Here is a 26,805-nt window from a genome sequence, read left to right as displayed (position 1 = left end):
AGTTCACCTTTTTTTGCTTACGTCACACTATTGCTTCCTTCGCATTCGCTGCGCTCCGCGGCCCGCGTCTCATCTTCGTTCATCTCCATTTTTCGTGTCCATTCGGTGTTGGTCCATTTGTATCCCAATATTCAACACACGAATCATGTAATTTTGCCTTCATGTTATTCTTTCCGTCTCCATCACTCACGTCTCGGTGCAAACAAGCAAATCCATCGCTATTGCCACGTTCAGCCACTCCTCCTTTTTTTGTGCATCGTTTTGCTTTTGCCTTTTAAAAAATTTGCCGCAGCCGGGCCACCTTCACGGTCGTTCGATTGTTCCCAATGTAATCCAGAATGACTTGATGAAATTTTCTTCGACGTCATTGCGTTAATGCGCCTCGTTTCCGCTTGCCGAGGACAACTGATAAGGGTCGTGGAAGAACCAGAGCCGAGGTGGTGTGGGCCGGTAGGTAGACGAGTTTCGTTTGACGCGTTATCATCGTGATCGTTACTTATCAGCTTTATAACAATCTCGATCTATCATGCTCTACTCAAGGCAGCTCTGCGAAATACTTCGGTAGCGCTGTTGTGCAAATGCTGCACCGTTATAGTTGCATTGACCATCGATCAAAATGACCGGCGTTTAGACCTTTTTAATGTATCAGAAAAAAATATGACTGGGCCCTGGAAACCTCTTTTATACCGCACGTCTTTAGTTAGACATGTTGTTCGTTGTGAAAGCGCGGCTGTGAGCGAATATTCGTATACACGCATGCCTAATATGTTATACCGAAAATGTTGAATCTTGTAAACTAAGCAAGCACGGCAGCGTTTCTTTCAACCCGATGTAAGCAGGAAGTCATCCGAGCGTGAGAGTAAACTAATTATGCCGGTATTTTGACAGCAAGTAACATCGAAATGAAGTGCATGATGTGCAGTGGTTCGATCGCGAAGCAGCGCGCATGCAGCCGACTGCGCTTGCTAATTACTATATGACGTTAATTGCAAATGTTTTAATGCTCAGCTGCTGAACGTAATTAGAAGCGAGGAAAGATGCATGCACCCGTGACCAATCGCGCCAAGAATTGTATTTTTTTGCTGTAATTACAATTAGCTGCAGTTTCATGTCAGTACAAAACCAGATATAGAAGAAAAAAACATTTTTTTTTTTTTTTAGTTTAGCGGGCTAGGTAAATAAAGAAAAATAATGCCGGGTCACAGGTACAAAGCTTAATGGTATTCAGAGTATAGGTGCTAATTTTGTAGCATATATCATAGCAACTTGTAGCTACATCTCGCTATTCAAAGTACTTATTTACAAAGAATTTACTTAATTTTGCTTTGTAGCAGCTTATGCATTGCGATATGCACAAATACCTGTCTAATTTTTATGTACGTGCTGTCATCATTATTCATACGTCGCCTCATTGTTGGGCGACGCGAGAAACTTTTTTGGTGGTATTACATCTAAACAATAACATTCAGACCGGGCCTAGCTTTTGAGAACAATTTCATGCAGTATCAAGTAGAAAAAAGAAATTTTTCCAGGCTTCACACTTGCAAAGTTTTCATGTCTTACATGCAAGAGGCATTTGATGAATCAAAACTACAGAAGAGAAAGGAAAACTCTGTAGGCTGAACTTCATTTTGTTTGTCATAGAAGAGACTCTGTATCTTCGAAAAGTACTTTTTTAATTTGAAATCAGTCAGATGGCTGCTGCATCACTTTGTCAGATGTACAGTACTCATGGATTCAAATGCGATGGCAAGCTTTTTTTTAGTATGAGAACTGGTACGTGCAATTGCTCAAGATATCCACGTCATGTGGCGATGCATCACCTCTCTAAAAATAAGTCAAGTTGAAATTATGATTATGCAACCTGAAATGAACACGATATAAATGAAGGTATGTGCATTACTTGGTACCCCTAAATTGATCCGTTTCAATCCACGAGTACTGTATATGTTTACTAGTTTATGCATGCAGAAACATCACCGAACTTTTTTTTAGCTGCGAGTCGGCATATGCCACATCTGTAGTTCATTTGTTCAGTCCTCGAGCTTTTTGTGCACTGTTGTAGATATTGTGGCAGGATTTCTTCAACTTTGCCGTTGCACTTTCGATCTATGTTTCCGAGTTCTATTACCTTTTATCTTTTCCTATCTTCCGAACCATTGCAGATTAATGTCCATCAGCATGACGCACTGGGGGATCAAGCTGTTTCACGTGATTGGTTTCTGCACATACGCGTACTGCATCTACTATTCCGAGGTTCACTTGGACATTCCGCAGCGGACTCCATCTCACAAGAGGTTTGGCCGCTACAAGTACCTCACCCACTGGAACTTGGTATGGCCAGCATTCGTCTTTAACAGTTTACTTTTAAAAGAAGAAAACAGGACTGCACAAAGAAACACTAAGTCCACAATGTGTTGATATTATAAAAGAACCATGTGAAGTGCATACTAACTTTCTTTTTTTTGCAGAGATTACCTTGTCTCATTTTTCTGCTGTGACTGTGGCAGAAGCATTGTGAAACAGTGATAGTTTAGAGAAACTCTGCTAGTCAGCCAAACCTAAAAGACCTTGGTCATAAATGCTCTTGCCTGCACATACGATGATACTGCTTCATATGCAGAGCACTAAGAGTTCAGGATAAAAGCAGTCACTTCTCAGTCACAAGAAGGAGTAATTGTTGCAAAGCATGCTACGCATTATAAATTGGTGTCACAGCAACAATTTATAGGTCTACATAAAAAAAATTACAAGTTGAAGTAACGAGAGAAAATCTTGGGTGATGAAATCTAGGGCATGCTAACCATCATAGTAGCTCAGAAAAAATATGCAGTACAATGTATTTTTCATGCATTTTTTAATGTGTACAGTTTTATAACATCTACCATATTTGCTTACATAGTACGAGTATTGGATAGTGTTAGATAATGTTGGGTGTCTGCTGTTATAACGCTAAAATAAAATAATGTGTGTACAACGACCCCTGCCTGTTCTGTAGAAAACGTGTACTTCATGTTAATCCATGCCAAGATCTCCTCTTTTATTAAGGCCTATTCAGTGTCTCTATTCGACTGATTAATATCTCCACTTTAATAATTCAGCTGCTTATCTTGTCTTGCTGTGATATGCTTTACTTAATTTTGTTCTTTTTGTCTTATAGTATCAAGTTATGATGAATTGGGCTAATTGGTAATTTTTTGTGAGGCTGAGGAAAGGTCATACACTAGGGCAAGGTCATGACGCTAGTGCGAAGTTGTGATGCTAATACTGCAGCCTTAGCATCACGACCTCGCAGTGACACCAAGCCTTAATCTCAAAAAAAAGTAAGTGGTGCTTTCTGCGGCACCAAGGCACTATTGCTATAGGCTTAGTGTCACGAAAAGCAAGACATAGATCAGAACTGACATGCTGTCAATGGGCACTTTAAACTAAGGAGCTCGAGTGTGCTCTATCCAGAGGACTGTGCTTTTGTAAACTTAATCATTAAAAAGCGACTTCTGGTGCATGATTACGGAGCGTGCTGTGCGTGCTCCAACCCCCGAGACGGTCCACAAGGGCCTGAACGAGAGCTCGCCCCTGCTACCGCTTTTGGTAAATGATGTGTTTCCCGCTCTCTCCTCTGATGAAATGCATTCTGCTTCCCCACTTGTTCACTCGGTGGAGCAATGTAACATTCACTACGAAACGATTTCGTACCCCCAAAAGCAGGCGGCATAAATTGCCATTAAGCTAAGCTCCACAGGCATCGCACTCGCATGCATCCGAGCGTGTTTTTTTTTGGAATTCGAAGCACATGAACTTAACGCGCCCTATCAGAGCTTATTTCTGCTAGCTGTTCTTGTTCAGTGTTCTGCTTTTGCCTATAATCCGAGTACTTTCATTTAGTTTTCAGCTCTACAGATGCATCAAGTAACATTTCTTACCTCCATCTCTATGCCTCAACAAAATGGGATCTATTGTAGACATTTCAGGGGCTCATGTTCACACTGAGCTGCTTCCTCGACTTTGCGCCGATACGGAATAAGCAACGGCTCAAGCGGTTTTACGACCACCTCTTCGTTGCATTGTCGCTACCGGTATGCATGGTGAGTTTGCTTTTTCCTTTTGTGGCATGACAAGGTGATCTGACGTCATTCCAGGCTGTTACAAAAGCAAACACATTGGGCCAATAGACCAAGTCCTAAGGATCAATTAGAGACTGATTTGAACTCTCAGTGTAAAATGTGTAATTTGTTACACGCTTTAAAACTACGAATCGCTGCAGACCACTGCGACTCGGCCAAATGCATTTTCAACCGCACATTCCCAGTGTGACATGCTCTGGCCATTTCTGATTGATTGATTTCTGATCTGATTAGCTGTCATGGGCTGTGGATTACGCCAAAGTAAAATCAGCTGGTAGGATGGCGGCACCTGTCGGAGCAGATATGAACCACGTCTGTGTTCGTCGTCTCTGTTGCCAGACAACGTGCGTGCTGCCGGGTGCACTGTGTCATGGCCTCCGAGAATGCGCGCAGCCTGTAGGTGTGCAATTTTGGAGGTCTATACTGGTAAAAGATCAAATCGTCGAGTGTACTCATGAAAGCTCTGTGATCGCCAGCGTGCCTCACGAGTTGAGGGGGCCAGGCCGAGGTGAGGAGGAGAGTATGATATAATTTTCCATAGCGGCCTTGGTGCACGGCATGTCACTAAATTTGTGTGTGAATGGTTTGTTGGTACTCTAACCTAAACGCTGACAAAACTTCAAAATAACTTCAACTTCAAACAACAGATCTGTCTAAGCTTGAGTTTTGTTCATGCCAGTCAGCCCCTTAAACTCGCCGAACTTGGGTATGTGCTACAGAAATAGGACATGCCCTATGACTCACCACTGGTTCACTGAAATGAAGCACTGTCGAATTGTACTATGTCCATTTCCTTGGGTATTCATATATGTGTGACACTGGGAGTGCTAGCATATGCCACTTGTGTCCACAACCTTGGCATAGCTCAGAGGTTCTGGGGTCATATATTACATTGGCAGCAAGACGTTATATTCGTTTACTTTCATTTCTCTCTATCCCAAAATTACACTTTCATAAAAAAAAGCTACACATAATGCCCCCTGTGGTTTCATTGGCATCACTATCTGTTGGCCTGGTGAGGTTGTGCCCAACAAAAACGGGCCCCTCGATCAATTCCTGTTGCTTTATTCATAATGCAAGATGTATTACATTCAGTTTTAGAGAAGCAAAGGACAGGACTTGACAATTAAAAAAAAAAATTGGCTACTGCACATTAGTGGCCTAAGTAAAACAGATACTCTCAAAATCTATGATGTGACACTGACATACCAGCTCTGTTATTTTGATGCAAAATTTAAAGAAAGTAAAAGGGAATACAGAAATATCCTGGAATATAAAAATTTATATCCAAAAATGTTTCTTTTGGGAGTGTGCAAATATTCGAACATTACGAATAACTAATTGAATTGTGTTCTGTTCCATTCAGTGCTTGAATCGAATAGTGCATATTCGAAATATCGAAATATTTCTTGAATAATCAGAGATGACAAAAATTGATCGAAGGAATGAGGCCCTGGAACAGCGAGGGGTAACTTTTCTTGTTTTCATTCATTCTTGAATTAACCAAATGCAGGCAGGTGATGTACCTATCGGACTATCGACGCTATATAATAATCCCAGGATAAAGGCGTTCTTGCTTAAAACTGCACTTTAGCCGAAGCGAAACTGTCATTCATCCACTACATGACACAACGTGACATGATATCAATCCACTTTCATAACGCTCATGATGATCGTAATTCACAAAAAGTGTTAAATATTTGTGTACCAGTTTTATTTTTTCACCCTACAGTCGGGAAATATTTCGAAGGTTTTAGTTTTTTCTCTATACAAGCTTGGCTCATTTTAAATCATTGTGGTATTTTTGTCGGTTAATAGTAATCATAGCATTTCTTTGCTAAATCTTGGGAAAAGCTTTATTGAATACAGTGCTGTGAAATTATAGGGTTGTTTTAAAAATTATTACCTTACCCATCTAGGGACATTTTTTTTAAGTGGTTCTTTTACTATTAGAAAATTAGTATTCAAACAGTATTTGATTTGTGTTCGTATTGCAGTTGGTGTTACTGTAGTCAATTCGCATTCGATTTGTTTGAAAAGTTTACTATTCGGACCCCCCCCCCCCCCCCTTTCTTTTTTCTGATTGCTCTTCTATGGGTCATTTATACCAGACTTTATTATGGACATGTGTAATCGTTGTTTCTTGTTGGTTAGGCCTATCGCAAATTTTTCGAACTCTGCTGCTAAATTTTTGGACACTTACAAACAAATTTTAATTTAAAGGGGTCCTGCAACACTTTTTGAGTACCCATAAAATTAATTCATTGGAAAAGCTTATCGCCTCAAAAATTCAACACCGCAAAAATTTGCGGAGTTGAAATTTGCGGCTCGAGAGCCTCTACTACCGATCGGCAGCGTTTTCTGACCATGCTTAAGAAGTGTTGCAGGGCCCCTTAAAGTGACTTACTGGCAAGATAACACCGTACAAAAAATAACAGCTACTTCATTACAGTGGTCCCAAAATAGCTGGGTAATAAACAGTGATTGTTGACTGAGGCAGCAATATATTTATCTGCTGTATCAATAAATTTATCAATGTTGAAAATAATTACAGACTTATTACTTGTTTGTTTGCACTTGTTTATGGGTAATGTTTCAGCACTGAACGTTCTGTTTAAACAGTTCCTGTAGGACTTCCAAACATTTTAGTTGCAATATTACAGCATCATTTGTTTTTCAAAATATTCCTCTTATTGTACAAGACATTGTGCTGCAATTTCTTTTGTTTTTCTTCGTTTATGCTATAGTTATTGCAACACAAAGTTGCTAGCCTCATATCCTGATTGAGCTGGCCTCAACATTTTCGAATATAATTTGAAGTTTGTTCTGCTGGAATAGCCCACAGGGACAAGAAAAATTGTAAACTAAAATGAGAAATGTTATGTATAAAAGAAATGTTACAAACAACAGCTGTTGCAAAAGCAAACAAGAATGTTTTACTGTTTTGTAACACTAAACCAGTCAGTGCGCAAGCACAGATTTGCAATGATTTGCTACCAGTCTTGCCGAAACAACTATAGATTACACTTTCATTTTTCATTGCTCTATCTCTTTTTGCAGTTTGTGACTGGATTATTCTGGTCTCTCTACTTCTACGACCGAGAGCTGATTTTCCCTCAATCACTCGCAATCTACTATCCATGGTGGCTCAACCAGTTGTCGGTGTGTATACGTTCACATAGTGCACAGCCCTTACAAGCCAGCGGTAATCTAATTTAAGGCAGCTTTAGAAGCCCTGTTTCTAACTGGATGGATGTGAATGAACCTCTGTAAAAAAAAAATGGCACTAGAGGCTAAGAAAGCACTGTAAAAGTGAGGTCTGGGTTAAGTGTTGAGCAGCAGCGGTTTGTGAGTACATGATGGAATCCCATTAACTACTGTTTTTAAATCCTCCGAGAAACCCAAAGACTGTATCTGTCCTAGTTGGAATTCAACTCCCAAGCTCAAGTCAAGTTTAACAATGTCATCTTCTATGTGTTACTTCGTTACATGTTCTTGCGTCATTGTGAACCTGGCTGCCCTTGTCAATTGCAGCACACCACCATTTCATTCTTCGCGCTGCTTGAAGCCAAGCTTGTCTACCATGCCACGCCTCCCAGAAAAGATGGATTCCGCACCATCTTCATGCTTGTCTGCACCTATGTCGGATGGTAAGTGGATGCATGCTATTCGGAACACTCACTTCTGCCGCATGGCCCAAAGAACGGAAAATCAAAGCTGTTCGGGGTTGTAAACCAGTCCCAATTGTACTTGGCTGCAGAAGAAAAATCCGGTTCTTCACTGCTGGAGCCATAGAGATAAACTTGAACGATGCAAATACTGCCACTTTGTTTGCTGTCATTATTACTTTCATCCAGTTTGCCATGGGTTGTCTAATTTGAAGTCCATTATTATGGCTCAGGTTCATACTGTATCGGGTGGAACAAAAGACATTCAGAAACGTGCTATGTGCAGACATGCATTCAGCCGCCTGACACATTTTCTGCAACACTGACGGAGTGTCCACAAATTGCCATCCGATTGAACTTGAGTGCAGATAAGCCCATAGAAATGCCTCGTTACTGACAATGATGTGTGCATTGGTTTTTACATTTATCATTACACAGTTTTAGTGGAGTGCGTGAGATAAGCACCTACCTGACTTGTGTATAGGACACAGAATACAGCACAGCACCTGTGTTGCTTGCTTTCTCTTTTCAATCAAACTTTTGCACCCAACTGAACTTGCCAAACGATTCTATGCATGCCTCCCACAATTCAAAGTTTGTTTGCTTTCTTGATGTACTGAACCAAGTATTGAATGAATTGTTAAAGGTAACATTGAAGTTTATAACTTGCTCACAGAATCTGATAACCACATCCCAGGCTGATTCCTACATTTTCACACACAAAAAAAAAGGACAGAGAGAAAGAAAATGTTTAGCTTTGATTAATTAGAGTATGTGTTCATCAGCATCTTTCTTAGCCTGTTGTATGCCCACTGCAGGATGCTGGCCTCTCCTAGTGGTCACCAATTTACCCTAGCTTGTGCAGGCTTTTTTATTGCAGGCAATGTTCCCATCCCTTGCAATCCATTTCGTTGCTAGTGGTTATTTGTCCTTCGCATTCCGTGACATGCCCAGGTCCACTTCTTCTTCCTAATGTCAGGTAGAATCATGGCTATTCATAAGTGTTCTTTAATTCACTCTGCTCTCGCCCCGTCTCTTAATGTTGCACCTGTCATTCCCTGCTCTATTGCGCATTGCGTGGTCAAGGCGGTAATGCAGGCCAGTTGGTCGTGACGGCTGTAATTCATTTTGGTAGTGCGAAAAAATAAACTAGCACCCGTCTTGTTTGTGAGTTTTCTCTCGTGTCTGTGCTACCGAAATAAATACCGGCGATCACATTGCATGGTTCTTAATAACACTTCTAAATTTTTGTTTGTTATCATATTCCTGTAACCTTAAAACCTATCTTGCACTGAACTCACATGTACATTAAATGCCTGTAAGCGTAAGTGCCTGGTAGTGTGTATGAAGGCTATAAAAAGAATGTTTACCAGACTAGTGAGCTTCCAGGTTTGACAGAATGAGTTTTTATTAAAGTCACTCATATGAAAACTTCAAGCAACAAGTGGGAACAGGAATGAACATGCAAGGTGCAAGAGTTCGACGAGGCAACATGATTAAGTGCCTGAGGAGGCATCCTCAGCAGTAGGGCAGTATGTGGCACCGGTATCGTGAAAGGTTCTCTTAGATGTACCGTGTGAATTGAAAAAGTATCTCAGTGCCAGTCTTGTTATTATCCACGATCATCGTTGTCATCTCTCCTGTGAATGGATTTCCATCTCCCAACTAGAAATTCATTGTCCAGCTTGGGCTGTTAACATTTCTTGCAGGTTAAGACTGTGCACACATTTCACGGCAACGTTAAAAAAAACTTGCATTGAGTGCTTGCAAGTGCAGATAACAACCCAATACATTGTTATCCAAATGGCAGAATCTTGGTGCCAATTTACATTTTCACCAATGGCAACATGTGCTATCCTTCGTTTATATTGCATCTGTTGAAGACTTACTCTAGCTGAGCTTCTACTCGGAAGATAGGCAGTATGATTCTGATAAAATGAAGAATGATTATCTGAGAAAGTGACGAAGCAATAAGATCCCTGTACATTGTGAAATTACTTAGAGCCGTCATTTCAACAAACTCTGAAGTAATAAAAGTGTCAAATGAAATAATGTAACAGTCGTAGACTAAAAGCATCTCAATGTCTTCAACTGTATTCCTCTTCTAAGTGCTAATGATAAGATAACTTTACTATATGACTAGATTGCCTTGCAAGTCTGCTGTCTCAAAAAAGTTTCGAATCTATCAAGCAAGCAGTGTTACAGGAAGTTGTCACAGCTTCCGAGTAACTTTCCTCTCGTTTTGTCACCATGAGCTCACTGCAAACTACCCGGGGAAACGGCATAGCAGCAAGACCCACTCAAAAGTCGCGTCGTTGCACTTTGTGGCTTTAAGCACTTTCTGGCTTTTATTCTTTGAATGTTTTCACCGCTACAATTACAGGCATGCACAACGATCCTCGCAACTCGGCATGTTGCATTTGTTATACGCAGGGCAAAGCTGTACGGCATACTTGCTCTCGAGTGCCCGAGTCGAGCCTTACTACGAAAATTTACAGTGATAATAATACTGAAGATGTCCTAGCAATCAAGAAATCAGTCGACAACTGTTAGGCCCTCTTGATGTGTATCTGATAACAAGATCACAAAGGAATGATTAAGCGATGCTTGGCTCTAAATTCCTTGTTCCCATGCAATGCAGTGCTTCGTGCCTAACAGGTTCACAGAAGCTTATTTCGCAGTTTGGCAACATAGTATTACTACTGTAAAATCTTGGTAACTATACCCAGAAGACACAAAAAAAGCGTGTTCATTTACTAAGAAAGATGTGTAAGGGTACAGCAGTCAAAAACAAAACCAGAGCTGTTTGTTCCCTTTAGACGAATTCAGTTTACTGAAATTCTACTATAGAATGTACTTCAGGTGCCTTTGAAAATCGAGAACATTACCATTTTAAGCATATCAAATGCATCCTTAGATACTTCCGACTGTAGATGCATTGCAATATGTACTTGTATGGCACCAAGTTCATAACTGAAAACTGTTAACAAATAAACATGTACCTGCTTTCAACAATGCCAGTACAGTATGTTGCCACTTAGGAAGGTGCCCTCATTATTTCTTTACATTAATGGTTCGCATTGAAATTTATTGAAATAAGCATGGCTGTATATTAAACACAATTTGATTTAAATAGCCTATATGATTCCTGCTCTTCCAGGTATCGTTTAGAATTTTAGGCAGCGCTTGTGTCATGCGTTCATTCTTTCTTGGTCCCGTTTTTCGCGCTGTTCTCCTCAGTATCTTTTAGAGTTGACAATTGCGGAATCAACAAAGCAATGCAGAACAATTCCAGAATTGTAAATCTGTTCCATGCTGTTTTTATGATACTGAAGATGAAAGAAATGGATTTAAGCCAAACGCTCAGAAAAGAGAAAAAAAAAAAGAGCACCCGAATGGAATGTTGTAACATGTATACTACTATTTTCAAATTAAGACGAATGACCTACTCTAAATGGGCATGAGTGTATGATTATGCACACAGTGTTTCAATTGTGGAGTTGTACTGGCGATCACCGTCACCGTATTTGTGGGCTTAATAAAAGCACAAAAACCATTTTAAAAACAGAAACGTTCCGGTGCTTTCTTGTTTCTGGTGGACCTCCTCACTTGTACCATTTCTGCTTCGTCGCCCTCTCCTCGTGAGCGTGCTTGTGACGTCCTGCCTCGGCGTTTGGGTTTCACGACAGCTTTTTTCGGTTCCTGTTCTTCAGATGTTCTTTCTTCTACACAAGGAGTGGAAAATGAGGGAGAATGCTGCTCGGGAAAGAGTGTACTTTCTTCCGAGACACTTTCTCGCAGCTGTCGCATAGCCAGGCGTTTTCTAAGAGGCATTGGATTATGGGTCGGCTCTCTTTGTTTCCATTCCCCGTGACATGCGAGCATAACTTCTGTGGCGGGTTCCGCCTGCGTCATCATCATCTTCACAAACTGCTTTTCGGTTTCCACCTGCACAGGACTTTCTGTGACTGCAGGTGATAGCAAGCACGTCGCGCGAATGGGTTCTTCAGTGTTAGTAACATTCAAACTCGCCTCTTGATTACCGACCAGTGTTGGAGGTGGCGAGACCACCACCTGTGAAGTCAAGGAACTTTCACCGATCAGCATCTCATCGGCATCTCTCAGTTGCAAAGGCAAGTCTTCAGTAGGCTGCTCAGATGATTTCTGGATGGCTTCAGCATAACTCGCAGTGAAAGACAAGGGTTTCAGATCTGACTGCCGTCTTTCGTCCAAGACAACCAAGGAGTCTACAAGTTGTGTTTGAGGTGGTGTGGTCAAAGGTGGCATCTGACTTTCCAAGCGAGTTTTCAAGGGCATGTTTGGTCTTGAGGTTGAATCGAGCTCCGTTTCTGGTGTATGTGTCTGATGTGAGGAACTGTCTATGATGGCAAGAGTTGCCTCCGGTTTTTTCTCACATGACAGTTCATTCAGTACAGCTTCTGTGGATAGAACTGCACCGTCCGATAACATGTCTAGAGCTTCATCAGCACTTTCAGCCGCAGAAGCATAATCCTGTACATGATGTCCAGCCAAAGGAACAACCGTGTGTTCCTCTTTGCAGGAACCTATTGTAAAGAACTCTACAGAACCTTGGTCAGAAGACAGTAAAGCTGGGTGTGCAACTGCAGAATCTATTGACTCGACACCGCCCTCCGTGGTACTAACAAACAGAGAACATTGTTCATTTGTGTTCGTTGCATACACTAGCTGGCTTGTCTCAGTCAAGTCAGAGCCTAATATAGGTGTAGGTGGAAGACCTGCCGAAAGTACAAACTCTTCAGCTGAAACTTCAATGACTGTAGCCACTTCAATGTCATCTAGCCTTACAACAGAGTGCTCTTCTTGCGTGCTTATTAAAACAGCTGCCTCAGCAGCAGAAGTGCCGCAGTGCTCTTCTAATGATGATGCAAGTTGTGTAGATTCTGCATTCGCATTAAAGTTTGAACAAATGATGGACTGCTCAGGTTGTATGACAGTGTTGTGTTGTAGACTTTCATCATTTTCACGCTTTGGTGGCCTAGCTACACCTACAGTAGCCACTTCATCTTTTGTTTGGATTTGATGCGATGGTGTGGAATGTTGCGTTGCCTTAGCAATGTTCTTGTCGCTCTGGTCCTGTTGCTGACAATAATCTGTTTCATCATGCTTCAATTCTCGACTCTGGCTCTCTTCAGCTAATGTTAGCACTAGGATTTCATTTTCATCAGGCACGGGTGCCACTGCAACTACTGCTGCATGTTTTGGAATGTGTTTTACCGATTGGTCAGTGCTTGAAAGATTGTGTGCCTGTTCTACTTGATTGGAAGAACTCTTAGCCATTGAAGGTGGTGTAGGTTGTGCTTCATACTCTGTGAAAACTTTATGCTCTTTGTGCAGCGGCTGCTTAACATCATCTCCGCTGTTAGCTTTGATTTCTTCGTTCCCACAATTTGCTTTTGCCACTTCATCTGCCACATTAACTAGTGGCATTTCGAATTTGTTTGTTTCAAGTGATACAGGCCCGGACTCGTCTGTCAGATTGCTCGCAGAAGCTCGTACTGAAGGTATGTCCACTTCGAGTACGCACATTTCCTGACTTATTGGTGCATTTCTTTCTTGAGGGTCATTTAAGTCTCTCTGCTGCACCATCACGAGCACCTGTGTGTTTTCAGATTCAGTCTTTGTTGGCAAGGCTGCTATAATATTGTGCTCAGTTACAGCACTGCTCTGCTGAGGCTGCCCAACTCCATCTTCAAGTGTGGGTGCATCAGCAGATACGGCTTCCTCTCTGTCCTTCATGCTTGCCATCTCTGTGCTTGTTTTTTCCTTTCTCCACATTAGTGACATAGGTCCAGCCTCTATACGACTTAATATTGACACTGTAGAATCGTTTTCCCCAGCACAAGATGTGTGTTCATCTAGACTGCCAATCCTGTCCGCGTATAGGGGTTCATTAGTGGACTTCTTTGCCACTGCCTCTATGGGAGGATTTTCAGAAACTTCTTGCTTATGACTAGCCCCCTTCTGTTTCGTTGCTCTTTCAGGTTCAGGGCCTTTTGATGCTGGTATTGCCCTGTCATATGCACCAACAATAGCATCCTGGAGGGCATCCATTTCATTCCTGCTCACAGCTTCACTACAGGACTCACTTCTCTGCTCTTCTGTGAGGTGGCTCCTCAGCCCAGTCTGACTAAGTGTCATCGTCGCCTGGTTCAGAAGTAATGGCGCAGTTGGACCACCACTTTCTAATTTTGGCGTTGTGGTGAGGTCACACGCAAGATCAGTGACACCCTCTTGAAGTGTGTCGCTTTTGACTTCAAGTGCATGCTTACCGATGTCATCACTCTGTTCGAACACAGTGGTGTCAACCACATCTCCCTGTATGGCTCCCGGTTGTTCATCAGTACACCTTGCACGCTGATCATCAGAGTGCTTAAGCGTTGTTGGCCTGTCTTCATGATCATAGTTCGATGTGTTCGTCTCTTTCTTGACCATTTCAAGTTCAAAGGCATCATCTTGGGGTTCTTTCTCGAGAGGGCCTTCATTTTCCACCCTTTTTGTGCTTGTGTATTCCTTGCTCAGGATGCTGCTCTCTGCTTTCACATTTTCCGATGATAACTTCACATTAAAGTCCTGTTCACTATTACTGGCTTTCTTTTCAAATTTGTTAGTCTTATGCACAGGACTTGCAGACTCGCATGGATCCTCTGTGGAGTGCCCAGGTGCATGGCCACTCACAGAGATGATCTGCTCAACAATTACGTTTTCATTCATGGAAAGTAATGGCATGCTTTTGGTCTGAACACCTTCCATTGGTTGGACAGCTGTATCTGAATGGTCTTCAGCACCAATCTCTTTGGTGGAAGCAGTACCTGATCTAGTATGAACAGCATGCTTCTCAGCTTTGTCATTCCCATCACTTTCAATTGCTTGCATCTGGTGGAAGGACAACGTTCCGTCATCTTCTCCTACTTTTGTTGTTGGTGTCTTTATTAAGTTTTCGCTGCTTACAACCACAGCCTGTGTTTGTGGCTGGTCACCTGTAACACCAAATTTAGGAACTTTGTCTGCCAGATCGCTGGCCTCTTTTATGTTATCGCTCTTTACCTCGCTTTCTTGAACACTTGACTTTTCCTCGAGCAGACATGGCAACACACCTTCACTTTGACAGCTTTGTGATGATGTCATGTCATCATACTTGGGTATAGTCGGTTCCTGCTCATACTGGCTTGTGAGTATTTCCAAGGGACCTGGAGCCATTTTATGTAGCATTGGGTTTGTCTCTATGCTTTCAGTAGGGAGACAAAGCAAAGAGGGCACGCGCACATCGTCTGCTAATTCTTCACCCTCTTCACAGCTTACAGCTGCACTAAGCAGGGTGGATTTACTGGCCTTCCCAACACGCTCTTGAGACATGTGCAATTGCTTTTTCCTGGGAAGGTCATGTTTATCGCTACCGATCTGGCTCTGTTCCAAAGATGAGCCATACTTTGTTGATTTCGCTCCTTTGTTGTCTGCTAGGTCATTTGGATTTTCAAGCTCTTGAACCACGGGCTTTCTGCTTGTTTCAGCAGAGGGAGAATTCTGCTGTTGCTGAATGGTTGCATCCTTGTTATCACTCTCAGGTAGCGGTGCCTTCACTTCAGCGGTACAGCCTCCAGGTGATGGCAGCAATGTCAATGGCACCACATTGGTTCGTTTTAAAGATGGGGAAATGTACTTGGTGTTCACAGTTACACTGTTGCCTTGTTGTGGGAGAATGCCCTCTGATTCAGATTTGTTGGCTGAGCCAGAAGTGAAGACTGTATTCTCAGGCATCTGGGTTTTGTGTGGAGGTACAGGCTCAAAAGCAAGCTGATGATATCGATGGTCACAGGAATGTTCCTGTTCATGTCTGTCACCTGCATTGTGTCTTGAATGACGTTCTGCTGGTACAGATTGTGCCGATAAAAGTTTTGCCGCCGCCTCGGGCTCTGTACATCGTTCTTTTGTCGATACTTCTTGGATAAGCTCCTGCACCTTTTGCTCTGCTGGTGGATTGTCCAATGATGGTGGTGCTGCCAGTGCACGCACAGGTGTGGTGGGTTTTTGTGCAGCACCATCGAGTTCATCAGCAGAAGACAGAGCAGACTGTGCTAAGCTTACGGGCACATTACTGGGGTTGTTTATAACATATGTTCTACGATGCATGCGCTGTTCAACACTCGCCTGTTCACTTTCACCAGTTTTGTAGATATCACTTGGTGAAATCGGTGTGCTGGCTGCACTCTCTTGTGTCACAGCCTTTCCTGGAGCTGTGTTTCTCTTTAGTGGGGTTCCTGTCTGCTCCTTGCGCTTGACGGCAGTCTGACCTTGTTGAGCCTTCACTACAGCACCCTGTGTGTGTTGGCAAGCATTGCCTATATCTTGTGATTCAGAAATCTGAGTTGCCACAATTTCTTGGTCAGTTTTCGGTGACGATCGTGCTTTGCATTTCTCTTCCTTTTGCTGAGGCAAAAGATTTTGCAATTTAGTTTGGTGGCATGGCACCTCATTCTTTGAAGAAAATGCAGTGTGAGAATGTCTTTCAGCAGCAATTTTCATCAGCAAAACATGCTTCGGTGTATGTTTGGCAGGCTCTTTGGACTTGCTAGGAGTAATGTCTCGAGTTTGCTTGTGTGGCATGCTTTTTAAACTTGGCAGCAGTGTTTTATCTTGCAGTTTAGACACTTGAGTCGCTGCAACGTTTTCACAGGATTTCTGCGACGACTCTGCTTTGCTTATTCGTTCCTGCTGCTGAGGCAAAGGATTTTCAGATTTAATAAGATGGAATGGTGTTTCCTTTTTTGTAGATGACACAGGGCAAGATTCTCTTTTCAGTGCAGTTTTAGCGTCTGAAAGGTGCTTTGATATATATTCTGCAGACTCCCTGGATTGAGTGGAAGAAGATGCACATTTAGAATCTCGCGATTGGGACATTTGACTTGTTATAATGTTTTCATTAGGCTTCAGTGACAATTCTGCTTCTAGTAACGGTTCGTGTGGCTGAGGCGAAATTTCTTGCGATTTAGAGCTACGGAAAGGCGTTTCTTTCTTTGTAGTTGATGGAGGGTGATGATACTCTATCTTGGGTCCAATGTTTGGCACCACAATTTCCTTCTGTATATGTTTGGTACTCTCTTTAGACTGAGTGAATGTAGATTCACATTTAGAATCGCGCAATTCAGATACTTGAGTTGTGGCAATTTTTTCATTGGGTTTTGGTAACGATTCTGCTTTTTGTATCTGTCCTTGTTGCTGGGGTGACATATTTTGCCATTTAGTTTGGTGGGATGGCACCTCATTCGTTGAAGAAAATGCAGTTGTGTGTGATGGTGTCTCATTCTTAGGAGATAATCCAATGTGAGAATCTGTGTTTGGTGCACTTCTTTCTACCAAAGCTTGCATCTGTATATGTTTGGCAGACTCTTTGGCCTGAGCGGAAGTGCCATGCGAAGTTTGTTTGGCACACTCTTTGGACCGGGAGGGAGTGCCATCCGGAGTTTGTTTGGCAGACTCTTTGGACCGAGTGGGATTGCCACCCGGAGTTTCTTTGGATGACTCTTTGAACCGAGTGGAAGTGTCATCCAGAGCTTGTTTGGTAGACTCTTTGGATTGAGAGGGAGCACCTTCTGGAGTTTGTTTGGTAGACTCTTTGGATTGAGAGGGAGTGCCTTCCGGAGTTTGTTTGGCACACTCTTTGGATCTAGAGGGAGTGCCATCCGGAATATTTTTGGATGACTCTTTGGATCGAGAGGGAGTGTCATCCGAAGCTTGTTTGGATGACTCTTTGGACCGGGGGGGAGTGCCTTCTGAAGTTTGTTTGGCAGACTCTTTGGACCGAGTGGGAGTGCCACCCGGAGTTTCTTTGAATGACTCTTTGGATCGAGAGGGAGTGTCATCCGGAGCTTGTTTGGCAAACTTTTTGGATCGAGAGGGAGTGCCTTTCAGAGTTTGTTTGGCAGACTCTTTGGATCGAGAGGGAGTGCCATCCGGAGTTTGTTTGGCAGACTCTTTGGACCAAGTGGGATTGCCATACGAAGTTTGTTTGGATGATTCTTTGAATCGAGAGGGAGTGTCATCTGGAGTTTGTTTGGCAGACTCTTTGGATCCAGAGGGAATGTCATCCAGAGCTTGTTTGGACAACTCTTTGAATTGAGAGGGAGTGCCTCCCATAGTTTGTTTGGCAGACTCTTTGAACCGAGTGGGAGTGCCACCTGGAGTTTCTTTGAATGACTCTTTGGACCGAGAGGGAGTGCCATCCGGAGCTTGCTTGGCAAACTTTTTTGATCGAGAGGGAGTGCCTTCTGGAGTTTGTTTGGCACACTCTTTGGATCGAGAGGGAGTGCCATCCGGAATATTTTTGGATGACTCTTTGGATCGAGAGGGAGTGTCATCCGTAGCTTGTTTGGCAGACTCCTTGGATTGAGAGGGAGTGCCTTCTGGAGTTTGTTTGGCACACTCTTTGGATCGAGAGGGAGTGTCATCCGGAATATTTTCAGATGACTCTTTGGATCGAGAGGGAGTGTCATCCGGAGCTTGTTTGGCCGACTCTTTGGACTGAGAGGGAGTGCCTTCTGGAGTTTGTTTGGCACACTCTTTAGATCGAGAGGGAGTGCCATCCGGAGTTTGTTTGAATGACTCTTCAGACCGGGAGGGAGCGCCTTCTGAAGTTTGTTTGACAGACTCTTTGGACCGAGTGGGAGTGCCACCCGGAGTTTCTTTGGATGACTCTTTGGATCGAGAGGGAGTGTCATCCGGAACTTGTTTGGCGAACTTTTTGGATTGAGAGGGAGTGCCTTCCAGAGTTTGTTTGGCACACTCTTTGGATCGAGAGGGAGTGCCATCCGGAATATTTTTGGATGACTCTTTGGATCGAGAGGGAGTGTCATCCGTAGCTTGTTTGGCAGACTCTTTGGATTGAGAGGGAGTGCCTTCTGGAGTTTGTTTGGCACACTCTTTGGATCGAGAGGGAGTGTCATCTGGAGCTTGTTTGGCCGACTCTTTGGACTGAGAGGGAGTGCCTTCTGGAGTTTGTTTGGCACACTCTTTAGATCGAGAGGGAGTGCGACCCCGAGTTTCTTTGGATGACTCTTTGGATCGAGAGGGAATGTCATCCGGAACTTGTTTGGCGAACTTTTTGGATTGAGAGGGAGTGCCTTTCAGAGTTTGTTTGGTAGACTCCTTGGATCGAGAGGGAGTGCCATCCGAAGTTTGTTTGGCAGACTCTTTGAACCAAGTGGGATTGCCATCCGGAGTTTGTTTGGATGATTCTTTGAATCGAGAGGGAGTGTCATCCAGAGTTTGTTTGGCAGACTCTTTGGACTGAGTGGGAGTGCCATCCAGAGTTTGTTGGGCAGACTCTTTGGGCTGAGAGGGAGTGCTGTCCCTAGTTTGCTTGTGTGATACACTTTTTGAACTAGGCTGCAATGCAGTTTTCTTGTCTTTTGCCAGCTTCTCTACATCTGCAGATTTTTTGACTGAAGAGCTCACCCTTCTTGATGCATCAGTGTGCTCCTTTAGCCCGCCTTGCTTGTATTCTTGTGATTTCACCATAAGCTCATCTCGTTCACCCTTACTTGTCTTTTTGTCGCCATCTTTAGCTTCAAGCTTTGTCGACAGCTCATGATCACTCACCAGCCGGTTTTCCATTGCACTTGCAGAGTGGACGTTACTACGCGACCTTATCGTGTCGGAATGTCTATTCGGTTCTTTGGGTGTAACTGAATTTTCTTTTGGCTGTTTCGGTATTGGTGAGAGTACTTCGGCCGCAAAGCTTGTTGGTAGTGCTTTAGACTCTTGCTTGGCTTCGCCGACAGCAGTCTTGTGGGATTGGTTGTGTGAACTGCTCGCCATTGTTGCACTACTGTCGGCCTGGCATCTTTCTGGAGGCTGTACAGGTGGGGCAGGGTTCACTATGATGTTGCCAAAGGTTTGACATCCCAGCACGGACTGAGGAGCAACGTTTTCTTGAATCTGTCTATGCAAGAAACTATCAGACTTGGGCTTACCGGTCATGGTGCCACCTTGTCCAGCAGTTCTGGGCTGTTGAACAGTATCTGCAGAGTCTATTGAGTTAAGCCTCTTTTCCATCTGAGGGCTGGGATTTTTCGCCTTTGGCAGTGATTGAGAGCGGGAAAGCCCTGTTTTTCTGTCACTGTCCTCCTTTTTATTTTGAACCGGTCTGGGCGTTTCTGGTGATGCTTTCTTATTCTCAGAGGAGAAATATGCAGACTCTTTTTGCGACGCGGGAATTCTGCTCCATGCCTGTTTGCACAACGAAGCGCCGTCCTGTTTCATTTCGAAGGACTGGATTGTAGCAGTTTTTGGGGTGATTTCTAGAGGCTCAAATTTAATCATAGACATTATGCTCTCCCGCCTCAACTTCTGAAGTTTTGACCTCATGTCAGTCTGCTCTGATGCCTGCTTGGATTCGACAACCTTGTCTACTTCGCGCAACACTTCCGGCAAAGGATGCTGCTCTACTTTACGAGTTATGGGAGTCCTTTCTTTGTTCTTTGATTCACCGATTCTGGTCGTCTTTTGCTGGATATCTAACTCTGATTTTCTACACGCAGGAAAAACGCCTTTTGAAGACGGCTCAGATTTTGGCAGTTTTTTAGCCTCGGTAGAAGGTTGTTGTTTACTTGGTGTCACCTCCTGGTTCTTTATCTTTGCAGTAGGCTTTCGACTGTCTCGCTTTTCTGGTTTTAGCTCGATGTCAATTTGAGGTTTCGCTATAGCCATTGTGGACGATTCTGGAATGGACTCCTTGATGTCATCCAATACAGCTATTTTGGAAAGTGTTTGTTCCGATGCATTATCCCACTTACTCGCCTTCCTTACTTTCTGGCTTTGCGGGTTGGTGTCTTGGACTGAAGCGCTTGTTTCTCCAGGCAACTGGGACTGCTGTGTTTCAGGTGGAACGTACGGCCCTTCTGGAAGGGGAATGCTTTCCAATGGAACTTCCTCAATCAGGAAGGTTGGGTTAGCATCATCACTGAATGTGTCACATTGCGCGTCGTGTTGGGATTCATCTACATTTTCACGTTTTACCTCCTCTGTCTTCGCTTGTTTGGAGTCGTCAAGTAGACCATCAGGCTCTCCAAGTGGTGCGATTGGCTCTCCAAGTGGTGGCGATTCATCCTCTGTGTGGAGATCGAGGGCTTGATCCTTGTCTTTACTGCCACCACTTGCTTGACCATCTGGTTCTGGTAGCTTATCTTCGGCTTTCAGGAGGGCTGCACCTTTGTCAATCTTGGCTGTGCCCACTTCTAGAGCCTGTAACATAACCAAATGGCCTCCATTACTATAGACTCAATCACCTTCAAGTGATTATAGTTAGTTTAATTATCGCACTGCTGTAATGGCTTCCACCTGCTACGGTGTCTCTACATAAGACATCTTAGACAGACGATCTCCCAATTGTAAAATTATCATTCTGCTACATAATCTTATGGATAAGTTAGGTAAATGCGATGTAATCACATTTAACTACCTGGAAACACTTGCTCCTATGTGGCTATCTTACAATCTGCATCAAAGTTAAAACAAAGAAATGCTCAGGCTTGTCGTATTGAAAGTTATCATGCACACAGCAAAGATATTTTTATTAGCACTTGGCAAACAATGTGCCCCCCCTTTTTTTTATATGGCTACTAGAAGCATTTATCGCCATTAATTTTTCCAAATGCATCACACACCACAAAACAAACTTTTCCACAAACATTGGGCTTATAAAGACAGCATGACAATCAGTATGAATGTACATTGTCTTTTATAAACACTGTGCTGGCACAGCAAATTGGTTAGAAGGCTTTTCGTAATATCTAAGTTGTGGTCAGGTTATTTTGTATACGCTGGAAGCCACGACTGAGGTCGAGACAGCCTTGAGCTCTTGCATCAGGCATTACACAGAGAGTGCAGTGTCTGACTGTACACAGCCGTGTGTCTCACCTTGCAGTCGTCGTAGACAGCTGAGTGAAGTCGCGTGACGACGCACATGCCGACGTCCGACAAAGCACTTGGTTGTGAGCAGAAGAGGCATTTTCACCACTCGGGATGCTCCATGCAAAGGAGGGGGTGTTAGACAACTCTGCACTCACTATCACAGCTTGCGGTGTGTACTTTGCTTGCGCAGTGATCGCCTCAACCATTGGCCTCCTTCATTTTGTATTTGAAAGGTTCACACACCGTGCCCCCATTGTTCTTAGTCAAAATGGGCAAGAGTGCAGCAGTGAATAATGCCAACGACACTGATCACATCACCGTATGGTCACTTTTCCCATTGCAGCCTTTTCTGTCAAAAATTTCTTCATATGCCAGCTTTCTCTTGGACACTCCCATCGGGAAAGGTAGCCTTGTGCCAAAGTGTCGAGACTGTGACAGGTTGTGCAACTTGTTAACTCTAGGCCTTGTTACTCTGAATTGGAATATTGCTCCTTTGTACTTACATAACTGTACATCTTGTGTTTGTCCTTGACGTAGGCTGAGATTTAAATTACCTCTGCCAGTTTGTGCATGTTAGATAGAGTTAATGTGTTGTGCATGTTAGTACAGCTGTCAGCACCTTTAACACGAATGCTCCGCCACGTGTCCTACAGCAGTTTGCTTGACACTGACACCACTACATTTGGGTTCTATTGCGAAGATGCTAGCCATACATGACGACATACCGTCCAAGCCCACCGAGGCATCATCTCTGCAAAAGTGCCCAGCACTTCGCAGCTGGCATCAATCAAACTAGCCGTGGCCACCCATCAAAGTGTTTATGTTAAAGGTGCTGACGGCTGTGCATAGTGTTGTGCATTATGTTATATAGTGTTGTACATAGTGTTAATGTAGTGGGCTAAGGTTCGCACAGTCTATTACGGATATTATTTGTTGTCCTCATTCACCCCCTATTTATCTGCAAAGACATTCTTGTCCTAAAGTAGGGCTAAAATACAATACTGCATCGTTTTGTTCCAAAAGAAAAAGGAACATTAATCACATTGTGGCTTTAGTGCAGTTTTATTTAAGTTTCTGCTTTGCTTGATTTGGCCCAAGCACCTGTGCACACAAGAGTGTGCCCAAAATTGGAAACGAGCGTAAGGTATCTTTAAAAAGACTGTGGATACCATGCTAAAAAAAAGACAGTGAGACTACTCGTGTAGTGTTAAACACGCAGGAGCTTTACAGCAACCACAATGGTTCTGTCACGCTCAACTTGAAAGATTGAAGCTTCTTTCTGGCCATAGCACGCACATTTATATGGAGATTCAAAGGCATTCGCTCGCGTGCTGCGATTTTACTGCACATTACAGAACTCTTGTTATGCAAGCATGGCACTTCCGATAGCTGATCCATTGATAGAAAATGCGGGTTTCGCCTGTTTATTTCATTTCTTTCAGTTCTCGGACCACTTTCACCAGGAATTTTATCCCGTTGATTGGTTTTGAGTAGCTTAGCATAGCAACTGTCTGAGGAAATACATTCACATCTGTGATTCTCTCCATTAGCCATCTTCGGCTCTGTAAACTTAACACTTCAAGCACTGCACTCCCAGGTCATAGCTACAGCAAATATGTGCTTACTTCCAAAATGTTTCAAAAACAGCATACATAGAATGGGCACACTGCATTGCTATTTGAAACCTGAAGGGTTCAGTTCCTTCCCTCAACTCCTTCTTCTTGGAGTGGCCATGCATAGATGTTAAGATAAAGGAGTCCGAGAACGGCCTCGTAAAAAGGTTACAATGAACTTTGTATGACAGTTTAGAAGCTTTAAGTTGGTGACAGCCTTACAGCATTTGTGGCGTTCAAAATAATGCACAGTAGAATAGCTCATCTACAGAGCAAGGAATATTTGTGCTCATTTAATAGGTATTTTAGGAAGCACATTATATGTTTTTGTTATCATGTGCAAACTTCAACTGCTTAAAATCGTGAGCGCAACTAAAGGATGGCGCAGCATGATGTTTCGGGATGCGTGATAACTCGTTACAGGATCGTCTATCTCGGAATGGTGCATGAGATGTGGGTGTACCCTGTCCTCGAGTTCATGTCACCAGCCCTGCTGCCAATCTTCATTGGCTGTTGCTCAGCCGCCATATTTGGCGTGTACATTGTTGGAGAGAAAATCAACCACAGGTTCTGGCGTGAGTACGCATTTTTTATCGGCCCACTGCATCTGTTGTCAACACACACATCGAGTCTCAGCGTCACATCAGAAGCTCTACGACAGGTTTATCGAAATGATTCCACTTTGTAAGAAGACCACGATCTGCTGCAAGGCTAATGTCATGCGTGTTTCAATAGCTTTGAAGTTAGAAATGTATGTTTGCATTATTACATTTACGACAGAAAAATAGAAACTATAGAAATTCATGTATTCGAGAAGTAGCATTGCTTTTCAGTTCAGTTCTACTTATTCTCTTTTTCTAATGTGCAAACTCAGTAAAATAAAATGTAGTTATCATTCATAGTTTCACAGTGAAGCATAAGGAATCAGGAAAGTAGTACATTTTCTCTGCATAAATGCAACTTATTTTTTTATATGAAAAGTACAAATTCACTACAACAATTCTCAAAGTGTCACCCTTGACAAGATTAGTGAATTTATAAACGTATATCTAAAGAATAACCTGGCCGTTTTATCATACAAAATTTTTTTTTTTCAACCATACACTGCAACTAGTTTTCTAGAGCTCGAGAGAAACTTTCAGAACTACATAATCATTTCTATGTGGCGAGTTTCTACATCTAGCATTCTGATGCCACGAAACAAATGCTGACTGAAAAACTGACTAGTAGCATGTAAACTACGCACATATCGCTGCAAAATATACAAACAGGGCAGAGGGTTTTAGCTGACCAATACTTTATTGTGGCCTTTTTCAGCCACCGCGCCCGTGGCGAGAGAGGAGGTATGCTCATCTGACAATGAGCATGAAGACTGATGCCACAGTAAGACTTTTGCACAAGACATCCTGCAGCGTCTATGTAAGGCACACTAAAGGCATTCCTGATTTGAGCTAAGAAGCGATAAATCGTTTACTCCAAGGGTTTTCAATCACCTGTACTGAGAACAAATCACCTTTGTCAAGAATGACACCAACACGAGAGAAATTGGTAACACCAATGCTTAAAATAATAATTTGTTTACAAATGTTTACAACAGTCGACCACTGATTGTAAAAGTACAGGGGAAAAAATAGAAAGCTGTAGTTCCAATTTTTTTTTTTTTTTTTCAATTTCTGTTGAACAGCTCGCTTTGCACCATACTGGGGATTCTCTTGCATGCTGGCGTGGAGTACCTACTACCCGTATGATACATTTTACACTTCCTTTTTCCCCTCATGTGAGGATTCAAGCAATCAAATTCTCATGCAGCCAACATGCATACACCAGAAAAAACATGCATACACCAGAAAAAACATACTCAGCACCCTTGTAAACTTGAACAAAATGAAAGAGAAAAAAAACAGTCTTATCGTCGTATCTAGTTCATATTACCACACAGCACTGATGCCAGGTTCTAACTTCAGTACCAAATTCACTAAAGTGAGGCCTCCATGTGCAAAAGACATGTAGTAGAGCAGTTACAACTTCAAGATCATGTCCATAAACTCCTTAATTTTTTTTTTTAATCTGTGTTCGGCATATTTTTTTTCTTCCTGCTGCATTGACTGAAAACATTCATTTTGATCTTTTTCAGGTGCAGCCCAAAGAAGTCATCTAGTCATGTAGCCCTTGTTGAAAAATCGTGCACCTTTATCTAGCAGTTGTTACCACGTGGCTGGCGGGTTAGAACGATACTGTTTACGTTATGGTGTTCCGCAAAATTCAATGCTGATCTGTATAGAGCATGCAAATGATTAAACAGAGGCCGTAAAATGGGGCTTTATATACATACTTTGTGAACCAAATGCAAAGCCGACAGCTGTCCATGTAGTTGTGAACGTTAGTTGAAGGAGAGATTTATGGATTAACTGTGCCAATGGCGGAGCGGTCAGTACTAGTCAACGTGCTATTAGAATGTGGTTCGTCTTACTGCGATAGCTGTTCTTTTAGAGTGTTATCACCTACTGAGCACGCCTGAGTGCCCCCTCGTTTTATACCAAAGAAGCATATGCCTCACAAAACATATAATACCAGTTTACAAGACGTCGTGAGCAAAGGGGAAATGTCAGTAGTATTGTTAGGACAAACTGCTCCAAAGTTGGTCTTGCAATTATCACTAATTTGATTTAGCACACTTAAAACAGTTGTTAGTGGCATTAACCCACAATTTTTTATCATTGAGAGTTCATTTTTCATACATCATGCTTGTTTTAGATATTTTATTGTGATGTTTTATCTTTCATCTATTAACACTATTGGGTGATGTAATGTGGGGGCATGCTAAGTGTATGGTACTGGTTCCTTTTTTTTTTTTTAATGTTTTGGCACACCTATTTTTACATATATTTTCGTTTATGTAATATTTTTCGCACCATTTTTTAACTGGACTGGAATAACGAGGTGCAGTACTCTCGTATTTTTATGGGGATCCCAAGGTGTACAATGGAGTCCTTTCCTAGAAACTTCGAGTGCAACCTCTGCTTTTATTGAGCAAATAAAAGGTTAATATGTGTTGTGTTTTGAATGACTGAATGCATCGCTTTATATCAATTTACTACGTGCACTGAGCAATTTGTTGACTTTGCATCTATAGGCAGTAGGTGTGTGGGCTTTTAAGTTGCAGGATATGCCCAGTAGCACAGCATACTGTTTAGTGTGCCAGTATGCTAACATACTGGCCATAACTGTACGCTTATCTAGCATTCAGTACGGCTCTGCTATGAAAAAACCACCAGGCCTGTATGTAACACTCGACACAGTCACAGTGAAAGCTGGAAGAGGGGCCTTCGGAGAGTTCATTATAGACCACCTTGGGGCAACTAATACAGGTGCACATCACAGGTACCCACTAGGCCGTAAATCGTAATTTTTGTCAAGTAGGGAAGTACCTACTAAGCCGTTATTAGTCATTGC

General features: G+C 42.7%; 2 protein-coding genes across 8 annotated transcripts in view; one reads left to right on the top strand and one right to left on the bottom strand.

The window, feature by feature from the left end:
• The first annotated feature begins 49 nt into the window (after positions 1-49).
• On the top strand, positions 50-26,416 carry LOC119174560 (androgen-induced gene 1 protein). Of its 4 annotated transcripts, none has more exons than XM_037425525.2 (8): positions 50-147; positions 2,166-2,334; positions 3,963-4,085; positions 7,185-7,286; positions 7,659-7,774; positions 23,776-23,927; positions 24,670-24,735; positions 25,487-26,416. In XM_037425525.2, exons 2-7 carry the CDS (start codon positions 2,170-2,172, stop codon positions 24,726-24,728), a joined length of 717 nt encoding a protein of 238 aa, XP_037281422.1. In that variant the 5' UTR covers positions 50-147; positions 2,166-2,169; the 3' UTR covers positions 24,729-24,735; positions 25,487-26,416. The 4 variants fall into 4 exon arrangements, with proteins under 4 accessions (XP_037281422.1, XP_037281423.1, XP_037281421.1 ...); XM_037425524.2 differs by lacking the exon at positions 50-147 and adding an exon at positions 177-450 and having other exon boundaries at positions 24,670-24,771; XM_037425523.2 differs by lacking the exon at positions 50-147 and adding an exon at positions 178-450.
• LOC119174558 (uncharacterized) overlaps positions 9,176-26,805 on the bottom strand; it is a 74,684-nt gene continuing 57,054 nt past the window's right edge. For 3 of the 4 annotated variants that reach the window (XM_037425510.2, XM_037425511.2, XM_075895435.1), the window contains one exon: positions 9,176-21,070. In XM_037425510.2, coding sequence (XP_037281407.1) covers positions 11,351-21,070 — 9,720 coding nt within the window. In that variant the 3' untranslated portion in view covers positions 9,176-11,350. Of the gene's footprint in view, positions 21,071-21,745; positions 23,782-26,805 lie in introns of those variants that run through there. The other variant, XM_075895436.1, reaches the window with a different exon arrangement.

Source organism: Rhipicephalus microplus, chromosome 5, assembly GCF_043290135.1.
Source record: "Rhipicephalus microplus isolate Deutch F79 chromosome 5, USDA_Rmic, whole genome shotgun sequence".
In the NCBI taxonomy this organism is placed as follows: Eukaryota; Metazoa; Arthropoda; class Arachnida; order Ixodida; family Ixodidae; genus Rhipicephalus; species Rhipicephalus microplus.
This window is presented reverse-complemented; position numbering and strand designations above follow the sequence as displayed.

Coding starts and splice junctions, on each gene's coding strand:
- LOC119174560 (XM_037425525.2), top strand. CDS start 2,170: ATGTCCATCAGCATGACGCACTGGGGGATCAAGCTGTTTCACGTGATT. Junction 2,335..3,962: donor ACCTCACCCACTGGAACTTG/GTATGGCCAGCA, acceptor GATCTATTGTAG/ACATTTCAGGGGCTCATGTT. Junction 4,086..7,184: donor TGTCGCTACCGGTATGCATG/GTGAGTTTGCTT, acceptor CTCTTTTTGCAG/TTTGTGACTGGATTATTCTG.